Source organism: Acinonyx jubatus, chromosome B4 (assembly GCF_027475565.1).
Source record: "Acinonyx jubatus isolate Ajub_Pintada_27869175 chromosome B4, VMU_Ajub_asm_v1.0, whole genome shotgun sequence".
Lineage (NCBI taxonomy): Eukaryota > Metazoa > Chordata > Mammalia > Carnivora > Felidae > Acinonyx > Acinonyx jubatus.
This window is the reverse complement of record NC_069387.1, coordinates 10216585-10240337: the sequence shown is the minus strand read 5'-3', so window position 1 is coordinate 10240337 and position 23753 is coordinate 10216585. Positions and strand designations below refer to the sequence as shown.

Below are 23753 nucleotides of genomic sequence, written 5' to 3'. Positions count from 1 at the left end.
TTTTTAAACCCTGTAGCTTTAAGAAACAGATCTCTAAATCTTTTTTTTTACATTAATCCTTTCTAAAAACTAAAAATAAAACAACGAAATAGACAACCAGTGTAATAATCTGACCAATAAATGTCATGTTTCTTTGAACCCTAAAATAAAATCCTACTTGTTGAAACAGAACCAAATGTAGTGGAAAGACGTTTGTGTTGTTTTAAGTGCTTCTCCTGGCTTCTCTCTTGCGCTATGCCACCACCTTAACCTCTAAACGGTTGGCGCCCTCCTCGAGGGGGGGCGCGGACGAGGAGGGGTGAATTCTCCAGGCAGTGCTCTGGGGCACCAGGGGTCTCAGAGTTAGAATTGCACATTAGCCTTTGTTTGCCTTTTAAATTCTCAAGATGTCATTTATTTATGTGTGTTTTTCTTAAAAAAAAAAACAAAAAAAACCAAAAAAAAACAAAAGCAAAACCGAAGAAACAAAAAACGAAAACAAAACAAAGGTAAAAGGAGATTCAAATTGCAAAACAAAGGAGAATACAGTGGCACAACTGGAAGAGGAGTTTACTCAATAGAAACAAGGTAGCCCGAGTTTTAATTATGGCGAACGGGGACGGGGGAGTGGGAAGGGGACATGGAGGCCTTATTGTAAAAATAACCGTCTCTCTTGGTAAAAGTTGGCAATGTGGTCCTCCTCTGCCTTTCCTGTTGAGAACAGGCTGGCTTGTGGGACTTACCCTAAGAAAGCTAAAATAAGAGCAGGGAGCCTCTGGGGTTAGGATCAGTAAGGTTTGCTGTCGTTTTTGGAGCGCTTCAGCTGGACCTTCAAGCGTTTCATGCCAATCTGAAAGCCATTCATAGCCTGGATAGCAGCTTGTGCAGACACCGGATTGTCGTAGCTAACAAAACCTGGAAAACACAAGGGGAAGGAGGGTGGGAATCAACATGGAGAGGGAGCAGGGCGTCACGGGGTGGCTGGAGAGTTAGCGGAAAGTGGTAGGTGATGTGCACGTCCTGTGGGCTCCGTGCTGCGCCACTCAGCTCACGGTGTGCCTGCCATGTACGGACACGCGGTGTTTATGGGCAGCACCGGAAATCTCCACTGAGAAGCAGGGAGAAAAGCTGATGCATCACGGCAACAAAACCCGTCTGTGAACAGCTACATCTCCAACTCCCGGCCTCTTTTGTTTACCGAACCCTTTTGAGATAGCCCCGGGTTCCCTGAAGTGGTGCTCATGGGAGCACAGGGATACATACTCCAGGGTTCAAAGGGCCCCCCAGAGGCTCACAGGTCCCAACCCAGTGAGGTTTAAAGGCAGGGCTGGTGACGGTGCCCTGCAAAGATCCTGACTTTCATTCCAGTTCTCCATCTGTATCCACAGAGCCCATACCCGTTCCTCTGTCGGATGGGGTCAGTTAGTGAATTAACTCTGGAGTAATTTATACTTGGTTTCTAACATTGTGGAGTTATTTCTGGGAGGAACCTAGGGATCCAAGGGAAATGCTGGGCCTTTTTTCCATAGCTCAACTTCCATTTTCAAAGCTCCACTGAATTCAACAGACTGGAAATCTCTGCCTTGCAACCTCTAAGAATATTAAGAGTGAACAGCTCAGGGCATAAGAACCACCCTAACAGACTTCCTAGCATCTTTCTCTGTACCAACACTCACCACCAAAATGGCAGGGAGGGCAGGCTTCTGACAAAGAACCAGTGATGCTCTGCAAAGACCCAGAAACAATTCTGATCATATGGTTTGTTCAGACACTGGGGGTGGGGGTGGCAGGATACACGCAAAACTTTCTTTAGTTAATGCTGGTGTAAAGCTGTTGAGCTTGTACTGTCCCTACTTGGGGTTGAAAGGAAGCCATTATACGGAGTGCATCTTCGCTCTGTTAAGAACGTTCTGTATTAGGCTTCTTCGACGATCTACTATTAAAAGTCTAAAGCTAAAGAGAAAATTCCTTTACAAACTAGAGGAGGAAGACAAGGACATAAAATATACCTTCAGCAGAGTTCTCAGCTGATAAAAATGAGCATATGGTGTAATGCAGCAAAGCTTTTCCTAGTCAGGCTGTATTGCAAAATGGGGGTATAGATTCTTGACTAAATCTAATTCCTGGTATGGGTGATCTTGAATCCAAGATTTTTGCTATGATTTTCTCCTTTCCTTCTAGGTCTTTATCCAGAAGCAGCAAGATAGTTAAAGAATGGAAACGGATCAAGGGTGAAATGGACAACGAAACCTGGCCACGAGGTTAGTTAGCATGGAAGGATGGGGTACCAGCTTATGACAACTCTGGCCTCCCCTCTCCCCGCCACCATTAGGCTGGCTCACTGAGAAACGTAGGTATGGGATGCTGTAGCTTGTGACAAAAATTGAAAACAGTGCGTAGCATTGCATACAATGGTCTGCTGATATTCATAGGCGTAGGTTGATTACACACTGGTTGAATAGTTTGTGGGCTGATATAATCTCTTTTCAAGGCTGTACATATTTTCTTAAATTCAGACCCTGAAGCACAATCCCTTTCCAATCTCCAGATAAGCCCAGGACATTGTTTAGCAAGGAGTATAAAAATCAAAACCTTGTGCAGGGAAGCTCCTAACGGTAAGCTACCCAAGTGCACACTCACCCCCTATGTAACCACTTACTTTCCACTTCACTCGCTCACGAACCATCACAAGGGGGTTTATGTAGCAGAAGCCATAGTGTATTGAGTTCAGGCTGACAGCCTTTCCAGTTGGGTGAAAACAGTGACTTTCAGTGGTTGCCATACTAATTCCCCTAAACACAGAGGCTTCAGACCTTGCTGGTTGATAGCACAGAAATTAGAAAGGTGTTATATGATAATGGGGTTTTAGAAGCCGAAACACTGTCTTTAGATGAGCTGCCCATTACCAGTGAGAAGGATCTTAAGTTTGAGTACCACCCCTCCCACCTCGCTGTTTTTGTTGATACCATTCACTTTCATTTGCGTTTCCACTGGTCTGTATCTATTTCGCTTTGTTTTGTACGGCTACTGCCCACGTGAATTACTAAACTGGAGGAATGATTCAGGCAAATGTTCTATTAAACTGGGCCACGACTTGTCAAGTGAATAATATATACTCTTAACATTCTGGCCTCTAAACCACTTTGGGGGCCCAGAAGGGTTCAAAAAGTAAAACACGAAATAGACTTAATGAATGCTGTGCTTTTGCTATAAAACATCAGAGCAAGTAGAGAGCGGGCCTTACTCTCTCAGGGAGGAAACACTGCCCCAGGAGGCAGGGTCTGGGCTCCTTGAGGAAGGAGGTCAAGCCACCGAGGACCTGAGTTTTCCAGCATTCTCGGAATTCCTGTAACTCCTGTGCTCCTCCACTCATTCAGTCCCTGCAGATCCTGTCATTGCAAATTCTGGCTCCTGAATCTCAGCACAAGCAGCATTTCATGTGACTGTGAAATACCTCCACGGCCTGCCCCGGGGCTCAAGGAGCTGTGGTGGGCAGCGTAGCCCCAGGCCTGCTGTGACGGGATGTGCATTCTCGTGAGGGTTCGTGTGAGTGTATGTGGTGCTGAACAGGAGCCTCCCAGTACGACATGCTACCCAAAGCCACAGTGTCTGAATCCTACTGGACCCAGAAGGGCCTGGAAACCGTGGCAAAGGGTCTGTAGTGCCCTTCTGTATCAGGGTAGCTTAAACTACACTACAGTCTGTTAAGTGTATTTCCATCTGCTAAAGCTGGCTTCAGACCTTGGGGCTTAAAGAGATTGCTGCTGCTCTATAGTGAAAGATGATTAGATGTATGGAGCAAGACGCTCTAATACCTAATGTATAGGCATTTAATTTCCCAGCTCCTTTTTATATAGCCCCTACCTCTGCTTTTGATTACACGACTTTGCCCAATCTGCTTACATGGATCCAGAAAACCGGAAACGGCACCACCCAGGGAAGGCCCTATCTGGACGTCTAAATGTTTGCCATTTACATTTTCCTTCCCATGACTCCTCACTTGGGAATGAACTGTGATATTCTGGCTTGGTTTCTTTTGCATACCAAAGCACTTGCTCAGATTGGTCTGTTTGTCAATGAAGACTTTAGCAGAGATAACATTTCCAAAAGGCATGAACATCTGCAGAATGTCCTGGTCTCCAAACTCCTGTGGAAGGTGGTAAATAAAGAGGTTTGCACCCTCTGGACCTAAAGAGGAAAAAGAAATCAGAGTAAGGTATTCTTCGCTTCTTAGTTCCCCAGGCCTCTTCTTAGGACTGCTTTAACAACAGGCTAAGCGTGTGCCTTCCTCTCATACTAAAGGGAACGAAACAGATGTATACATGTCAAGTGCTGGTATGTCTTTCAAGATGGGAATCACCTTTCAGATGTTCCAATTTCCAGAGACACTGGTCTGTGGCTCGTATTTGCTTAGGGCGCATAGTTTTAGTCTCTTCTTCGTGGGGATGAGGGTGGCTGCCGTAGGGTAGAGCTGGGGAGGAGAATGCAGGTGTGGGGTTTTCCCGGGTGGCTGTGTTTTTGTTGTATGTATATACTGTTTCTCGGGAGTTGAGAGTATCCTGTGTTTTCTAAGCAAATTGCAGCAATTTAGAGTAATGGATATAGCAGTAATGTTGCTTGGATTTCTCAATCATTTACCTAATTATCCATCCAGTTTTGATTTGCCAAATCTCTTAACACACAGTCTAATAATCATTTTTATTAGAAATGACTGGCAATGAGTCAAAGCAGGGAAAAATAGGTAGCTAGAGTTTCACAGGCGTGATAGGAATTATACCACTGGGGATTAGCCTTGGAAATGAACGCGCAAGGTGCCGACTCTCGTCAGAGACTGAACTCATCCAAGCTCCTCACGCTCCACTGTCACTTTCCAGAGAAACAAGAAGCAAGGGCAGAGTAGGGAAGGTCTTCCTAGCTATGCTGGTTAGAAAGGTAGGCTCTTCTAAGTGTCTTCCCGTGCACTCTCCCCTCTCTCTATAGCCACCTGCACAAGAACCATCTGAAGGTTAAAAGGAGCAAAAAAGGAAAAGGAGGGAATCTGAATGACCTGGTGGGAAGTACCCATCTTCTAATATGTAACCAGCAAGAACACTTTCTAGGCTGAAGGCTGCCTGCGGTGGTTACAGATCTTCCCCCCACTGGTTCTCAGAGGCCCCGGGGCTAGATGCCTCTAGGATGTTCCAAGTTCTGGGCCTGGTGTCCCCTGGAACCAGCACTGCCCGTGGGGCGGGGACAATATATGGGTCTACGAAAAGTAAAACTGGGGTAAAAGAACTTTGTGAAAATAAGAGAAACATCTTCATAAAGAAGAGTCAAACCAAGTTTCTTCCCACAAAACAGGAGTGTTCTAATGCGTAGGACTTGTCACAAGGAAGTCTTCTTGAGGCAAATGTCTAAAGCCACACAGGTGAAACCTTTCTTATTTAAGTGCCAACGTGACCACTTTAATTTTCGGTGTCACAGGTTGCACGGACAAAGCCATGTTCCAGTGCAAAGGAGGCAGTCTGTAGTTAAAGGGGCATGCTTGCAGGACTTAGGGCCCCACGTTTCCTGGTTTAAAAAAATTCTTAAGCAATCAAAACTTAATATGGATAGATGTAAAACCAAAACAGTAGAAATAGGTGCTCTGAGTGGTACTATGCCAGGCACATCTTTTGCAATACGTATATTGGGCAAATCTGGTGCCATCCAGATTTCATATTCCTTCTAGATAAAAGATCCAAGTGTACAAATGAGGATTTAGGGGACCCACTTTGATCTGTGAAGTCATCTCAACTCCTGAAGCCTGGGGAGAAAAGCAGTTTAATGTGCTCTGACAGATTTACTGGCCATGCCTGGATAATCCTGGCATTCTAGAACGCTAGACATTCTGATTGTATCTGAGCCAGAGACGGGACCAAGAAAATACAAAATGGTAAATCTAAGGAGGTTTTGTCTTCTTGTTCACTATTTTCTCAGGTAAAACTGCCACCAGCATCTCCTAGTGTATGACCCCCCTCCCTCCCTGTTTTTTCTTTACCCAGCAACAGTTTGATTTTGCAAACTGCCAAAATCGTGAACACTAAAACAATCTGAGGGTTCCCCCTATGTATCCACCTCTACGTTTAGTAAAAACCTGACAAATCACATTCCTTGGAGTTTCCTAGTACACATTATTTTTTACTTCCTAGAGTTGCTTACATGGTTGGCCCCAGCTGGGCGGGTGCTCACATTTTGTATTTCTCATGGGGCACCTGGTCTAGCATGGAGTGCTGGGGTATCTGTGTCAGCCAGCCTACACCCACCAGCTTCTGCTCAGGCCTCCAGAGGCTCTACCTGTGTGTGTGTGTGTGTGTGTGTATAAGCGAGAGACTTGCCTCCTGTAAATCAGGGAGGATGGGAAGGTATAAAGAAGGTCAGAGGGTATTTAGGAGGGACAGGAAAGGTGGTCAGTGTTCCTCATCAGCTTTCAGAAGATTTAGCTGGGCAAAATATCAAACCTACTTTAAAAAACAAAGCCAGCCTGGCTCATTTTCCTCGGGGAAAATATACACTAGGATAACACATCACTTGATTTTCAACTCTCTTGACTAAAGAACAAAAAACTATGGAGTAGAAAGGCTAAAAATCTATTCAGTAGTGGAATTCATCTTTTTTCTTCTTCTTCCCCTTTCCAGTATAATGTGCCTTGAAAACAACAATTGAGGTAAAACTAATATTAAGATGGTTTAAATTTCTTGAGCACACATCACTGGGTGAGAAGAAGGTGATCAGAGGAGAGGTAGGAGGAAGTGGGAAATTATTTAAAAACACTCAACAAGCCAAAAAACACCACCAACCACAAACATCAAGCACTGAACCTTGCTGCTGGTAGGCCCGATACCTAAATGTCAACAATCATTCAGTGGGTGGCCGTTCTCCATGTTAATCCCCGAGAGTGAGCTGCACAGGCTCTCCTGAAAACTCAAGGCGTGGACACTGGGGGCAGTGGAGGAAGTGTTTGGGGCCTAGACTTCACCCTTGCACTGTGACATGCTGAGGCCACCGTGACTCAAGTTTTTCAGTGACAAGGGTCATGTGGCTTGCTGGAAGGCCCTGATGGGACACTGGAGAAGTGACCGGCGTTCTCTAAAAATCACGCAGGGACCTGGCTTTTAGGTTCTTTCCCGAGAACATTCTTATCTCATGTACGCCTCCTACCACCCTTATTTGGCACTATTTGGGTAGTTAGATCCTGGACAAAGGGACCTCAGTGCAGGCTTTTCTTGGGGAAACGAGGCATATATGACGTGCAGTCTCCCCACACCTCGGGAGACACAGTGGACTGAACAGTTGTGCAGCTCTTTAAAAACCTACATTAACAGTCACAGCTGAGAGTAAAGAAACTTTCATCTGTCTTTCACTTTTAACGATCTCTTAAGATTAGAAAAAAAATCTTTTTTTACACACGAGTCTCTTTAAAGCTGTGTCCCTTTTAAGGTTCACTTTATAAAGTAAAACTACTCTATTTCTTGTAGAACACCAGATGTCAAGCCGAAGTTGGCACACAAGAATACTTTGGAACTGTAGGGTGAGGATAAAGAAGGGGAAGAAATTAAAATGTCTTCAGTACTTCCCTACCGTAGCTTCTTCCCCCATACTGTAACAGGTCACAAAGAGAATAAACATAATGTTGCAGATTTTGCTTTAAAGAAACCAAAAGGAAAAAGGGAAAAAGACAAGCTGTCCCTCTCTGGACTGGCTCATGAACTATTTTACAATTAGCTTTAATTCATTCTTAGTATTAACTTCCTGATACTCAATTTGCCTTAGTGGCAGAGGAGCAAGACAGTCGGTCACTTAGTTACGTGCTCTGAGGACCCCCAGTTAAACACGGACCCAGTCGATCCTAATGGTGGATCTGATCATCATCACCCTGGAAAGCCTCACCTACCGAGAGGCAGGCTCTGTGGTCCCAGGGCTAGTGGACGCTGAGAAACCCGGGATGTGCCTGAGAGCGCTTTGCCCACAGGAGACTCTCTGTTCACCCCCTGCACTCATGCGGAGTTGAGGTGTAAGGGGAGAAATCCTAGATGGTCCGCGCCGACTCGGGAAAGGGGGTTCCTGCAGCGTTTTGAGGACAGCAATTCCTAAGTGATTGCGTGTAAGGGTGCAGTGGGGGAGAAATCCATAGTGGGAGGTAAAAGAACGAAAAATTCAAAGATAAACGGACAAGGCTGAACAGGAGGGGAGAGAAGATTCAAACCAATGGTTTAGGCCTGTTAAGTTTCTTAAAAGGAAAAAAAAAAAAACCCCAAAGACCCGAAAAAAAAGAAAACCACCACAAACCCCAGGAAGAACAGAAGTATGCTAACTGCCCTCTCGTGATGCCGGCCCCATCTAGCTTCTCCGAAGGCCGCCGCCACGGTGGGTGTTGCCCGCCGCGCCCGGGCCCGGGCCGGGCACCTACCTTCCTTCTGGCTGCCCGCGGCGCTCTGCTGCTGCAGCAGGCTCTGGCTGTACAGAGTGGGCAGCGCCGCGGCCGCGTACTGCTGGATCCCTGAGTAGGCCTGCGTGAGGGCGTCCATGGTGCCCGCCGTGCCATTCGTCAAGCCCGTGGCGCCAAGTCCTCCGTTCAGAGCCGCCATACCTGAGAGCATTTGAGCAACTTTACAAAAAACCCAACAATAGAGAAGAGAAACAGCACTTTTCATTAGTGCTTTCCAAAGGAAGTTAGAGAATCATTTGACACACGTACAACAGCAAGTGCATGCAGCCGGCACACCAGTGAAACCGACACGGAAGGAAAAACGCAACGATGCAGGAATACATCAGCATGATGGTAAACAGACCACGCCCCCCAAAGCCCCCTGAGCAATGACACCCTCACTCCCTAAGGCCAGCGATCAAAACTCACAGAGGCACTACCGACAGACAACACGTCTCCATTCCATGCGCTGTGCTACTGGCAAGTCCCGCTATCTTTTTGAAATGAAAGCCTTCTCCTTGGAGCTTAGAAGCTTGGAAAAAAACATTAGTGACAGAGGCTTGTAACATCTGTACACTTCAGTCCACCTCCTGGGCCCTCTGAAGGGCCAGGGGATGGCTCACGGGTTGGAGGAGAAAGGGGTAAAACTGGTGTCCCTAGGCCATCTGACCAGACGGTCCTGGAGGCCAGCTCTGTCCTCGGTGAGCCAGCGTGCGGGCAGTGCCCTTCCGGCTCTACGAAACAGCGGAGGGATGGTGTCAAGGAGGAGGACCCCAGGGAGAATACGCAAGCTGATCAAGAAGTAAGGCGAGGAAAAAATGTGGACCCTTACTCTAAGTGCAGAGAACCAAAGCTGCTTACGTAGTACAAGGGGCTCAAAAAAGAACGGGGCCATCTTTAGCAGCGAGTAGACGCGTGCACACGTGCAAGGATTTATCAGTGCCCACGTAACCGGAGTTTCTACCCACGAAGGAGCTCCAGGTCATGTTTTTCAGTTAACTGAAGGGATACTCGTGTCTATAAGCTGGATCTTGGCCAGTAACGGATGGGAACTGGATGCTGTCCAGCACCTTTTTCTTGGATCCTGGCTGCTCTTTTGCTCTGTTATGGTTGCTGACTGTGCCACATTTTCCCTGAATATGGAGTCAAAACAAGCAATACTTTTATAGAGTGTTAACTTTCATATGAACTCAGGAAATGGAAGAGGTGACATCATAATTGCTTTTAGTTCCCTTTGTGACTGAGACATTAAAGAAAAAAAAGGTTTCTGGGAAGAAATTATTGAAAACATTAATGAAACACTTGAACGGATTAGGGCTATTGATAAGGGCTGTTAAAACACCTGAGATGACTAACTGAAAAAAAAGTGGTAAGGAGTCTAATGAGGATAGAGGACTAAAGATGCTTAGAAATTATACAGAGGAATCCAACACTAGAATCATGTCACCATCCATCAGTGCTCCTGCCTGCCATCCACAGGAGACAGAGCAGGTGGGGAATGTTCTTACTCTCGACACGACTGTTATTCTGATAACTTCATCTCTTAGGTTAGAAGGAGTCAGACCATGGCCTAACAGCAGAGGAAATGCGTAGCGCCCCGGGCCTGGTATTCTCTGGGGGGTGGGAGGCTCGAGGAGACACAGTGGGCCCTAAGAGAAATTACCAAGCACAGTGTCCTCGGTACAGACACGGCATTGGGCTGGGGTGCTGAGGAGAGTCTGAAGCACAGGAGAATGGAATAATAAGCCTGCAGAGAGGAAGTCCTCGCAGGCAGATCTAGCAAATTCAAATTAGGCAAAAAGGTGTTGGCCAGCAGAGGTCCTGAGGACTGTGCTTGAGGTTTCTTATTGTGAAGGAGTCTATTCTGTTAATTTTTTTCAGTCATGGAAATCAATACTGTTAAAGAGCTTAGAACTAGTGTGGCCTCCTAATTAATCCCTCAAGACACCAGCTAATCCCATTTACCTCACCCAGGCTTCTCTCTTCCACCCCTGCCATTCTTACGGCTGCCGAAGGGCTGGGGGGTGATTTCTCTTTTCTCCTCTGGTCTTATTTTATCCTCACCTCCCAACATTGGTGTGAATGCAAAGAAACATCGGTGTTTCTTTTCTAGAGAGGCGGGAGGGTGTAAAATAACTCCGGAAGAGCTGGGCACAGTTAAGTGCCCTGTGTTTCATTTCTGTCAGGCTGTTAACAGGTGCTAGGGATACAAGTGGTTGCGCCACGTGGCCCAGCCCTCCAGAAAGCCGGATTCCCGTGTAGGGGGAAATTCTAGTAAGAGTGAGTGGTGACCTTGCGCTCTGCTTACACCCTGGGGCAAGGGTGCATCACAGCCCGCAGGGCCTCGTGGAGCACAGCCGAAGACCAGCTCGGCTGCCATCCACGTCTCCGAGTCCCCTTGCCGTCACTGGTACAGAGCGCCGCCACTTGCTGGTACCCGGGCAGCTAAGGGCCTTAAGAGTTTGCCGGCCCTGCCGCGCAAGAGCCTTCGGAGTGCCTTCCTTCGTAGTTTCCGAGGCCCAGCTTCTCCAAGAGGTGCTCCTTCGCTGCAGTGGTCTTTGGTGCCCCTGACTCCCTCCTTCTGTGGCACGGGATTTGTTTTTTTTCTTCTTCTTTCTTTTTAGTCATCCAGGTTAGGAGAATTTTCTTCTCTTTCCCCCTTTTCGCCAATTGTTCCCCCCACTCTTGAAACACAGAAGCAGAATGAACTTCAGTGCTCCCGAAAGACCGGATGGGTTTCAGGACCAGAATTGTTGTGAGGCTTCCTGCACATCGCCGCTGTTCTGCCTACACTTCACAGTGGTTGACTGTGTTTTTGGACTAGATCTCAGGGCAGATCTCCTTTCTGAAGGGTTGGCTTGCTTCAACTGATTCCATGCACGTGGGAGGTAGCCGTGGCCGGCCTGACCTGCCTGAGGTGGGGAGGGAAACGGTATCGGAGGCATCAAGCAAAGGGGGTGTTGATGTCAAAGAGGGGACGAGCAAGGGCTCTCCGGCTTGGGGCTTTCCTTCTTCGTGGTAGAACCACCCTTTTGAGCAAAAAATAAGTGTCAAAATTCTGACAAGTACAAGTGCAGTGAGAATATTTGAAACCAAAACTATCCTGGAGATTCTGGGGGTATGTGGTTATCAAAGACAAGGTACAAGAAGTAATTGATTATCTTGTAGAATTTGAAAAAATCACCCAGGGAAGATTTATATTAAATAATTATTCTGTCAAAGATAACCCCTGTCAATTCAGCTGCTGGTATCTGATTACATGTAAAAACTGTGGGCAGTAGAAAAAGAAGTTTGAAGAAAATTAAATTGAAAAAATGCTTCCCCTTAAAAAAGTAGGGATTTTCTTTCAAAAAGCCAAAAGGATCGGTCATTTCATCCCATGTAATCTAAATTCCCACGCATGCTGTTTGGATGAGGAACAAAATGACAGATGTGGCAACCTCAACAAGGGGACGTCTCTGCGCATGGGCAACAAAGTCTGCATACCCTGCCTGTGAGACGCTTTAACTCTCCAAAGGTCCTCAACTGAGAGGGACCCGAGGAGCTGTGAGACGCCTGAGTAAATCTGCAAATGACACAGAAGGACCCACCAGTGTGAGCAGGAGCACTTTTGGTGGCCACTGTGAAGATGGTCCTGAAGGCAGAGGCGGAAGCAGCGTAAGTGCCCCCCTCCCCCCCCCCCCCCCCGCTTCCCCCGCGAAAGGGCAAAAGTGAGGAATGTATTATATTCCTGTAGGTTTATAATCTATTTCCTGGGATGTTTTCCTTGCTGTAGACAAGATATACATCCTCCTAAGCTGCAAGCTGATAAGAAGTGTAAAATGTCTAGAACCATGGTAGAGGAGTATGAATATGCACTTAGCGGCATTTATATGTGTGTTTGTGTTATTATGGTCACAAGTGTGTATGAAGTTGTATGTGCCTATATGTGTATCTACCTATGTACATTTCACATATTCCAAGAATACAGATTGAGGGTGATTTTATAATGCATACTTAAGAGTGACAAGCCAGAATAATATGCCCCAAACATCTTCTCTCTCCTTTACATAAAATACGGTTGACTCTTGAACAAGTGGGGGTTCAAATGAAAGTCTCTGTGTGTTAATTTTTCTCCCCCAAAACTTAACTACTGACAACCTACTGTTGACCAGAAGCTCTTACCGCTAACATAAATAACACATATTTTGTACATTATCTGTATTATACACCGTATTCTTAAAATTTAAGAAAATCATAAGGAAAATGACCACACATTTGTAGTATCCTACTTACAGTATTAATTGACAGAATTCTGCATATAAGTGGACTGCACATTTCAAACCTGTGTGTTCAAGGACCAAGTATTTCCACAAACACTATTCATCAGGTACTTGTGCCTGATTGTATTCTGACGATCCTAATTTTAAGGGCTGTATGCTAAGCCATTTGGAAGAACGAGGTTGATTGGAACAAGGAAAAATAAGTGTGTCACCTGATATACATTTAAATAGAGTCAGACACAGACTTTTGGGCAGTTGTGTCTACAAAAAATATCTTCTTCGTCTTAGCTTAGATCTTAATACACAAAACATGCCTGGAGAACCCTCAGATAATCCAGAAGTGAATCACCCACATTCCTTACTTATGATCTTGACAATTTCTGCTTTTAGCTTTAGGGTTCAACTGTACCTTTTTAGCCCCTCCATTCATGAATGTATGGAGCAAGGAAAGGGACATCAAACTTGAACACTTTAATTTAGCTTCTTTTCTTCGACCCCAAACTTTATTTTAGGCGGAGTGAAGCGAAATGGGTAAAATTTATAGGAAGATGAGTTGGGGAATTAATTGGATTCCGTCTACCTACATTCTCCTGGCTCCCTGGTCCCTGGGAAAGAGGACTCTATTCAGACAGCCAGAGAATTCTTTCAGTACCAAGTAACTGTTCCTGGGATGGAGTAGGGTAGGAAACAGCAATGATAGGGAAACTGTGGCCAACTATTTCAGAAGCTGCCTCTATTCCGGTACCCATTTCTTGAGTACCTTCTCTGAGAATTTTCCAGTAGGACAGGTAGCATCATCATGTCTGTTTAGGCAGAATGGTCTGAAAGAGGACACTATATATTTTGGGTTTTCCTTGGTATTTGAAAAGAAACAAATATCTGCTCCAAGCCAACGTTGGGATTGTTAAATAGCTCTGTGCTAGTAACACTTACCGGATCAGAAGGAATGTGGTTTTGTTTGTTCATGGTTTTTGGTTTAATTAAACACTTTTCCTGGTTCACACTGTTTGGTAGGGACTGTTCGAAATGAGACACATTTTTAACTCCCCATGAACTATACATACCTGTATTACTCCAATTGCAAACAATTTAAAAAACAAAACAATTTAATAAGCCTGTTGTCCTTGCCAGAAGCAACATCTGTATGACATAGACCCCACACAAGAACTAGTCATAGTCTTGGCCATTCAACACAGTCCCTCTATAGTCCCTCATGGTAACGATGGGAAAATACCAGCAAAGCACAACAGACGAGGATGGAGAGAGGTGGACACACGGACCCGAGACAACACACAGCAGTCATGAGCACGTGCTGAGGAGGACAGCCATTCCCACTGGCCTGTTACTTTGCAGACCAAGGACAGGACAGGCAGGCGATCAAATCAAAGTCCTTGTTTTAGGGGAACTAGGTCCTGGGGCAAGAGAAGCAGCATGAAGGGATGTGTGTAAACACCCATGTCTGCAACCAAGGGGGAGGAAGTGGGTTGGAGCGTCTGCAGAACAAGGTCAGAAACAGGAGTAAACGTGATGAGGGCTCCTGGGCTGCTGGAGGTGGGCAGCTGGAGGCCGTTTTACTGGAATAAGACATTCTGTTGTCACATGATTGCCACTTAATACGCTATTTGCTAATCAAGAGCTATCATATCTAGAAAGAACGATCCCCCCGCTTTTTTTTTTTGGCCTATGGTCAGAAGAAACTCAGTCCCAATTTTTGTTTGTTTTTCCCAGAGCATCTGAACAAGTGTTTATTAAAACTTGGAAATTTGATGAGGTCTAGATTTTGTGTTTTTGTTTTGCTGAAAAAAAATGGTAGTATCTGATCACCTCTTGAAAACTGTTCACTTGTTGAGTCATGGGGTAAACTAACTTGCCAGGGACCCTTTCTTAAAGCTTGAAGCAGGCAGGTGCTGTGTTGCCTGCACTGCATGGAAGATAACTGGGCCCCCAAATCAGAAATCAGATTTGCTCTGGGCTCTCCTGGGCCTGGCTACTCTTGACTCAGGACGGAACTGAGGGAAAGGCAAACGAGATGTCCCTTCTGTGCGTGGAGGGTCAGTTCTTCCCAGTGTAGAAGCCAGTGCCGAGCACAAGCCTAAAACATGACTTTATCCCCCACAGCTCTAACGTGGCAGAAATGGGCAGGCTGTGTGGGACGGAACCTGGAGCTCTCCAGGGAGTCCCTAGGGTTTGGGCTGAAGTACTTCTGGAAGCGAGTTGCCTCACTCTGCCTCAGCCTGCCATGGTGACATGAGCCTCTTCAGAGATGAACTGCTGTTGAGTGAGCCGTCTGTGAGCGCTTAAAGACTCCACACGGTACCACTGCCAGCCGGGGCCTTTTCCACTCAGCCTTATTTCCTCCTTTCCAAGGCCTCGTGCTTCTCTATATAGGTCATCAATCTTTAGAGCAAGAGGGTACCAATAAAATCGTCTAATCCAGAACTTCCAGTTTTCAAATGGGACTCTGAAGCCTGGGGTGGCTGGGCAGTGCTTTGCTGAGGTTTCTGCAGGTGCCTGCCAGATTTGGAACTGGACCCACGTGTCCACTTTTCTATTAAAACACACTGCCTCTCAGAAGAAGAGAACCAAAGCACGCCCCTGTGAAAGCTGCAACTAGCTGTCAGCCACAGAAACCTACGAGTGAACGAACACACGTTCTGAGGATTAGAAAAGAGCCGGGGCGACGAGGGCTGGGTACCTTTGAGGCCAAATGAATGTAGATCGCATGTGCCTAGCGGGGTATGTGCTCCTCCATCCCAAGCTTTAGTTCTCCCTGTTACGTATCCTTTGCAGTTCAGGGCTGGCTGACCATTTTCTGGGGAGAATTTGGGGGAAGGCTGTCCACCAGAGCAGCAAATACTCACTGTTTATGGTACCTGCTAGTGCATTAATATTATTCAGTCCGACAGTGGCTCCCGCCAGCCCTTGCAGAGTCCCAAGAGAGGTCAGAGAATTCATGGCCGCACCAGCACTGGAGTTGGGGGTTGAAGCAGCCACTGAAAAACAAAACAAGACAGGAAAACGGGGAGAGAAAACACAAGATGAGTGAAGGCCAAGTGGCCCGGAAAGTAATCGTCCTCTCCACGGCAGCTGGAGCTGGGGGCTGAACCGCGAGCCACGCTTAACGCTTCCCATCGGAGAGACGCATGTGGGGCTGTGCTTGGGGGCAATTCTGGCGGTTAGGTTTGGTGATTCAAGTAAGCCATCACAGCTCTGTTCGGCCAGTCAGTGAATACGCTCACTGCTCGTTAGTGGGGGTGAATCGGCAAACAGGAGGCCGTCTTCTGGGTAGGCTGCCCCCCACCCCCCCCCCCCCCCCCACCAGCCACAGGAGGGCAGCCTCAGTCCTGCAGGCCGAGGCCTTCTCCTGTTCACCAGTGACTGGCACAGAAGGGGGTAGGGGGTGGGAGTGAATGGCAGTCCTTGGTTTTCTCACTGTTTCTGCTTCAGACTCAGCATTTTCTTTTCTCACTGAAATTCTGAAAAAAAAAAAAAAGATCCTACATCTTCCTGAATTTGACAGAAGACTTCAGGGCCCAGGCAGTGCTGGCAACAGGGTGAGGAGTCGTAGGAGACGAAACCATTTTGCTCCAAACTCTCTCTTACCCCCCAGCCTTTTAGGTAACAGCTTTACTGACAGATTACTCACTTGCCATAAAATTTGGCCCTTGAAGCATGCAAGTCAGTGGTTTTAGCATGTTCGCAGTTATCCAGCCGCACCACCATCTAACAGAATATTCTTACCCCGAAAAGAAAGCCATCCTTGTTAGCTATCATTCCCCGTTCCCCCCACCACTTCCTGTCTCTATGAATTTGCTCAGTCTGGATATTTCATGGAGGTGGACTCACATAATTTGTGATCTTTTGTGACTGCTTCCTTCACTTAGCAAGACGTTCTCAAGATCCCTCTGTGTAGGACGGGCCAGGATTTCATAGCAGAGTAATACTCTGCTGTATGAAAACACTGCATTTTGTGTATCCATTCATCAGTTGTGGACATTTTGATTGTTTCAACTTTTGGGCTAGTATGAATAATGATGCTATGAACATCTAACACAAGCTTTTGCATAGCCATAAACTTTCATTTTCATTTGAGTACACACACACACACACACACACACACACACACACACACACACACACCACACCCAGGAGCAGGACCGCTGGGTAAGACGATAACTTCCTGCTTAACATTTGGAGGACCTGCTGGACTGTTCTCCAGAGCAGCTGCACTCTCTGTCCCTTTTACACCATTACATAATGGCGTCTGTAAGTAGTATGTCACGTGTCTTACATGTGTATACACTTGTACAGCTTCACACTCCGCTGACTTTTTCCATGGACATCACTTCGCTTTATCCTGGTGATGGAGGTGAAAGCTGAACTGAACTCTGACCAGCGCCGAAAGCAGCACCTGGTCCTTTTCTATTCTAGCTGTGAGATCCAGGATGGCCAGGAACTTCATCCATCTCCTGGAATGTTCCTGCTCAGCGGGAGCTCATCCTTCCTCTGCCTTCAGAAACCACAAACAGCACTGCTTGAAAAGCACCTTGCTTGGGATCCCTCTGGGATGAGGCCAGATCAAATGCCTAAAAAATGAATTCCTCACCTTGTCACATTTCAGTCCATGTAGGCCATTAGCTTCTCACACCTCATGATGCATATCTCTTTTTAAAAGAACATGATATATAATCCAGTGTCTTTAGTCCTTTTGTATTATGAAACTTTTCAAATACACAAGAGAAAAACATGACGGACTCCCATAAACTCAAACTCATAGCCACATTCTAGAATATTTGAGAAGCAATTTAATCTATTTTTTTTTTTAATTTTTAAAAACATTTTATTTATTTTTGAGAGAGACAGAGTACAAGGGGGGGAGGGGCCGAGAGAGAGGGAGACACAGAATCTGAAGCAGGCTCCAGGCTCTGAGAGTCAGCACAGAGCCTGATGCGGGGCCTGAACTCGTGAACCGTGAGATCATGACCTGAGCCAAAGTCGGATGCTTAACTGACTGAGCCACCCAGGCGCCCCTTCTCAATCTCTATTTTAAAGCCAATTTCAGACCTTCTGTTGTCTCTCCCCTATATACTTCAGTATGCAACTCTAAAAACTGTGGACATTTTTTTAAAAACTCAAAACCAGTATTACACCTCACAAAAATAACAGTAGTTCCTTGGTTTTATTATGTAATAATACCTTGTTTAGGATTTTTTTCGTCTATGTACATGAGTATGATTGGCATTTATTTTCCTTCCTGTGTGTCTTTAGTTTTGCTAATAAGCTTTTGCTAACCTCATCAAATGACTCAGGCAGTGTCTTTATTTTTGCATTTTCTGGGATAAACTGTAAAAGATGGCAATTATTTCTAACTTCAATGTTTCATAGAATATGCCAGTAAAAATGATGTGGACTTGATATTTCTTCATGGGATGATTACATTTCCTTAACTAAGATTGTTCAACTTTTCTTGTTCTTCTCTAATCAGTTGTATTCAGTTATAGCTTTCTAGGAACTTATGTATTTAAGTTTTCAAGTTTATATTAGCAAAAATTATTCATAATATGCTCTTAATAAATGTTTAAAATCAGGAACATTTACAATTAAATCCTATTTCTTTGTCTGCTTGTGCTGTCTGTTACTGAGAGAAGCATGTGAAAATCTCCCACTGTGGTAATGTCAATTTCTCCAGGTAAATATGGACATTTTTTGGAACACATCTTGAAGCTATGTTACTACTTGTGTAGATGTTTGTAAATTATTGTATCTTGTGGTGCAATCAACTTTTTGTGGCAGCTCTTATTTCTAGTTTCTTCTTGAAGTCTGTTTTGTATGATAAAAAATAAAAGCATCAGATTTTTTTGGTTATTTGCATGATGTATCTTTCACCATCGTTTTGCTTTTTTGTCTATTTCTGCTCTCTTATAATCAATATGTTAAAGAGGTTTTAAAAACTACAGCCTAATAATCTAACAGCCTTTCAGTAGAAATGTTTAAATTTTGTGTTCTATGTCCTGCCTATATTTTTTCCTCTTCTTTTTTGCCTTCCTTCTTAGGACTATTATTTACTTTTTTTCCCCCATTCCATTTCCCCCTCTGCTACTTTGGAGGTAATGTATATTATTTCTGTTCTTTTATATATTACCATAACAATTTTAACAAACATAACTTATGAAAATCAAAGGTAATCATTACCTTTATTTCTTGCCAGAACATTTGCGAGAATGTTTCTCCATCTGTGGACGTTTAAGGACAATTTCTAGAGATTTTAAGTGGTTGACTTTTACAATTTTTACCAGTAATGGTGGTTTCACGGGGTAAAGGGTTCACAGGTATCCTCACATTACCATTCTAGAAGTATTCCCCTGGTGTCACCTAAAATTGTGTGGAAGTTTTTCAGGCTTTTATTACTGGCTGCGAGTCAGAACACGCATGACGGATAGTTTTTACCCCTCACTCACTGGCACAACAGTGTGGGAAGGGCTATTACATGGAGACTGACACTAGATTTAAGTCTCTTTTTCCATGGGAAATAGCCCAGAAAGGAGGACTTCTGTTTCTGGCAGTTTATTGGTCTAGGTGACCAGAGGGACTCGGGGGTGGGGGGGGTGGGGGGGGAGTAAACACCAAAAGAGTAACAAGCACTATAAGATATCTTTTAAAATATTGCTAATCATATCAATAGTAATGTAAGACAGATTAGGACACGGTGCTGAGGTAAATTAACTGTCAACTTAGAACATCCAACAAACATATATTTTGGAAACTAGGACAAAATAAATAATTGTCACATAAAAGCTAAGACTTTTTAACCAGTGGACCCTCACTAAATGTTCTGTTGGATAGGATTCAAACTAAAGGAGAAATGATCCCAGATGAAAGAAGGAATAAATAATAAAGCAAAGGAAGTAGTTAAATATGCAGGCAGATTTAAATAAACGCTATTTATATAAAGTAACAGTGTACTGGGATGAAACACACTGGAGCTAGAACTGCAATACATGACAATGTGAATACACCACACATGGGTTGGGAGAGAGGCTCTTCTGAATTAAACTAGTTTCTTCTTCTTTACCCCTCCCTCCTTCCCTCCCTCCCTTCCTTTTTGAGAGTAAGTGGGGGAGGGTGAGGGTGAGAGAGAGAGAGAGAGAGAGAGAGAGAGAGAGAGAGAGAGAGAGAATCTCAAGCAGGCACCATGCTCAGTGCAGAGTCTGATTTGGGGGCTTGATCTCACAACTGTGAGATCATGACCTGAGCTGAAATCAAGAGTTGGCTGCTTAACGGACTGAGCTACCCAGGCGCCCTTCAGTTAAAGTATTGTAAGGTCCTTGAAAGAAGATATTCAGGTAAATTTGCAAAATCTCAGAATGAACAGCAAGAGTCTGTGGCATTTGAGCCACAACCTGCTCCCTCCCTTTCAGCTGCTCCTCTCCCACTTCCCCAAGGTCAGTGTATGTAATGGAAGCTCAACTCCAGGTGGTTGTGGCCAAGGAGATAAGGGCTTCTTCTCCCCACAGGTCCAAACCTAGGGCTATGGTTTCTCCCAGGGAAGGGCAGGCCACTGGCATTTTTAACCACACCCCTGGCTCTGTCTTATGGAAGCTCTGTTCCGGGCCAGGAAGTGTGGGAGTCCTGTCCTCAAAGTAGCTTCTGCTCACTGAGCAGGCACCAGAAACTGTGTTTGAGAGGGTCCAGATACTGTACTTAGCAGACAAAGACATCAAAACAGGTCCTATAAATATGTTCAAAGAACTAAAGGAAAACACGCTTAACGAAAGGTATGATGACAAAGTTGCATCAAGCAAAGAATACCAATAAAAAGGGAGATATTATAAAAATGAACAAAATGGAAATTCTAGACTTGAAAGGTAAATTACAGAAATGAAAAATTCACTGTGGGGGCTCAACACTAGATTTGAAAAGGCAGAATAACAAATGAGTTTGGAGAATGATGTAGATCATGCAGTCTGAAAATCAGAGAAACCACAGTGAATAAAAAGGAACAGAACGTCAGAGGTGTGGCATGCCATGAGATACAGGAGTGTACAGATACTGGGGGTACCACGAGCAGAGAAAAGAATAAATAACTCAACGACACAAGGACTGAAAAGTTCCTAAACGTGACCAAAAACATTCATCTATATATCCAAGAAAGTCAACAAACTGCAGGTAGGATAACAGAAGAAGATCCACACCCAGACATGTGATAGTAAAAATACTGAAAGCCCAAGATGAAGAAAAAAAAAATCTTGCAAGGAGAGAGTGGACAACATGACTCATTGTGTATAAGGGGATCCCAAGAAGATTAACACCTGGCTTCTCAGCAGAAACAGTGGACCAGAAGGTGGCATGGCACACTGCAAATGCTGAAAGGAGTAAAACACTATGAAGTAAGAATTTTATATCCAGCCAAACTATCTTCGGTAAACCAAGGGAAAAATAACATTTCTAGATGAACAAAAACAGAATGTGTTGCCAGCAGTCATTGTATTACAAGAAATACGAAAGCAAGTTCTACAGGCTGAAAGCAGATAACCCAAGACAATAATTCAAATCCCTACACACATACACATACATAACACCCATAAAGGTAATTATGTGGATACTTATAAAAGACTGTATAGTTGCATTTTTCTTTTCTTCTCTTAATTGATTAAAAAATCAACTGCCTAAAGCAGTATGTATATTAATTGTATCATTGAGTCTCTAATATACAGAAATATATTTGACATTTTAAGCACAAAGGAAGTGGGTAGGGGGACAAAGTTGTATTGCAGTGAGGAAATTATACCAGACAGTAACCACAAGAAGAGATGAAGAGAACCAGAAATGATAAATAAGGAGGTTATAAACAAACTCTAGAGATACATGTATCTGCTCTCCTTTTTCTTTCAGTTCATTTAAAATATATAAAGTAATAATTGTAACTATACGTTAAGTTTATAACATACAAAGACATAATATGTATATAAATAGTAGAAAAAAGGGGAGGAAAGGAGAGATATGTATAGGAGGCATGTTTCTGCATCTCATTGGCATTAGGTTAGTACATATCTGAAGTAGGTTCTGATAAGACAGGATATATGTTGTAAACCCTAGAGCAACCACTAAGAAAATTCAAAAATATGGATGAAAATCACTGAAGAAATTCAAACATTATACTAGAAAATATTCACTTAATGCAAAATAAAGCCACAAAGGAGAAACAAAAACAACTGAAATACACAGAAAGTGAAAAGTAAATTTATGTCACATATAAATGCAACCTGATAATATTAAATGTGAATGAAGTAAACAATCCAATCAAAAGGTAGAGATTGTTAGACTGGCTTAAAAAATTATAAAACAAAACCTAGCTGTCTGTGTTGCTTATAGGAGGCACACTTTAGATTCCAAGACACAAATAGGTTGAAAGTAAAAGGATGGAAAGATAAATACCATGCAAACAACAAACTATATGCTATAATGAGACAGAAGACTTTTGCATCAGTTTCAGAGAGAAAGAGAAAAGTGGGTCAACTGCTTGCATTGCAAAGGACCTTGATACACTTCTATGAACATCTGTGTCTTTGTCCGGATGAAATACAGCTCATAAGAGAACACTACTACCAGTGGGTACGTCAGAAAACCCTCATTTTATTCAGCACTCTTTTTCTTTATGCCCTCAGACTCTTCACTGAGATCTTTCAGAAGGGAAAGGGATGGAAAGGAATAGGATAAGGAGAGCAGATATTCCTCAGACAGCACAGGAAATGATGGAGATGTGGAAATGAAGCAAACTGGGATAAGGTGTGGAGGGAGTCAGCCGAGTAATGGATCAGAGCAGTCTCTCATTCATCTGAGAAACACAAGCTACCGTTATCAGAAAGGCCTCCAACTCCATTGCTGCTCACATCACTGATGAAGCAGAGGTGCCAAAGCACTAAGGTCAATGACCTGGAGAAAGTGCCTATCAGTTAGGGACACCAGCACATTACTAGAAAGACTTATGACGCCAGTCGTCATGCTGCTGTGGAGTATTCACTGTAAGTGCTGGAGAGGAAATATATGACCGGACCTTAATACCTCAGTGTCTGCAACTTACATTTTCCAGACCTTGTTTATAGCACAGACATCATTAGTCTCAAAATTCTTTCTGCTGCTCCCTGGGAGGTCACCCTGCATCTCCTCTGGTGGCAGAAGAGGATCATGAAAGTTGAGGTTAGCATAGGCATCCTGGAGAAGGTCAGGGGAAAGCTTCCAACATGGCCTCACAGACACCACAAAGTGAGACTACTGCTCTAAGCAACAAACCATTACAATCTCATTACCCCCGTTTACAGACAGAAATCTGGAGTCACAATGGGGCTGTCGTTGAAGCTGAGTGCTCTGGACTCAACCTTTCCTCTTCTCCATAAGCTTCCATTTCAGCATTTTTAAATGGGAGAAGAAAGAACACCCAACTTAAAAGGTTGTGAAGATTGAGTAGGGTGATCTAGGTAATGAACCTGGCACAGTGGTACCATCTGGGGACTTTCAGATCATAGTCCATTACTGGCTACACACCGAACTGAGAGGACAAACCTACGTAGGACATGTCTTGTAAAACAAGGAAGGAGGTAAGCTTCTCTCCAATCTCTGCCTACACAGCTTCAGTTACTGATGACTGGATGGCCATTGGTTCTGTTTCTGCTGGCTGACCCTCCTCTTCCTCACCACCAGTCACAGAGAAAAGCCTGTGTGCAGGGCCCAGGCCCCTCTCCCTCTTCAGCAGCCATGTCAGGGACTACAGGCCGTAGATGCGGCCTGCTTTCACTCACCCAGGGAAACCCAGAACGGCCACGGGCAGACTTGTCTGTCACCTACTTCTAGCTGGAGCTTCACAGGGGGCAAGAGGGGGCAGGAGCTGGGCGACATCAGAACTGGCTGACCTCACACTGTGGGTGATCTTTCACACCCTCCATGTCTGTAAGATGGGCTTGAGGAAGAGGTGGGTTTAAGCCATTCTCTGCTTTGTGTGGGTAATTCTCAATTACGGTGGTGAGCAGCAAGCTGGAGAGAGTGTACCGTAGATGTAGACAGACACAGAC

General features: G+C 44.6%; 1 protein-coding gene and 1 long non-coding RNA gene across 12 annotated transcripts in view; one reads left to right on the top strand and one right to left on the bottom strand.

Moving 5' to 3' along the window:
• LOC113603586 (uncharacterized) overlaps positions 1-16806 on the top strand; it is a 94926-nt gene extending 78120 nt beyond the window's left edge. Inside the window, exons 14-15 of the long non-coding RNA XR_008299902.1 lie at positions 2161-2240; positions 14806-16806. This is a non-coding gene — a long non-coding RNA (uncharacterized LOC113603586). The remainder of the gene's footprint in view (positions 1-2160; positions 2241-14805) is intronic.
• CELF2 (CUGBP Elav-like family member 2) overlaps positions 1-23753 on the bottom strand; it is an 821985-nt gene that overhangs the window by 1746 nt on the left and 796486 nt on the right. For 7 of the 11 annotated variants that reach the window (XM_053225256.1, XM_053225248.1, XM_053225258.1 and 4 more), the window contains 4 exons: positions 15561-15680; positions 8408-8605; positions 4024-4167; positions 723-894 (listed from right to left, as the gene is read on the bottom strand). In XM_053225256.1, the coding sequence (XP_053081231.1) occupies positions 767-894; positions 4024-4167; positions 8408-8605; positions 15561-15680 (590 nt within the window). In that variant the 3' untranslated portion in view covers positions 723-766. Of the gene's footprint in view, positions 1-722; positions 895-4023; positions 4168-8407; positions 8606-15548; positions 15681-23753 lie in introns of all 11 variants that reach the window. The other 4 variants (XM_053225250.1, XM_053225251.1, XM_053225253.1 and 1 more) reach the window with 4 other exon arrangements.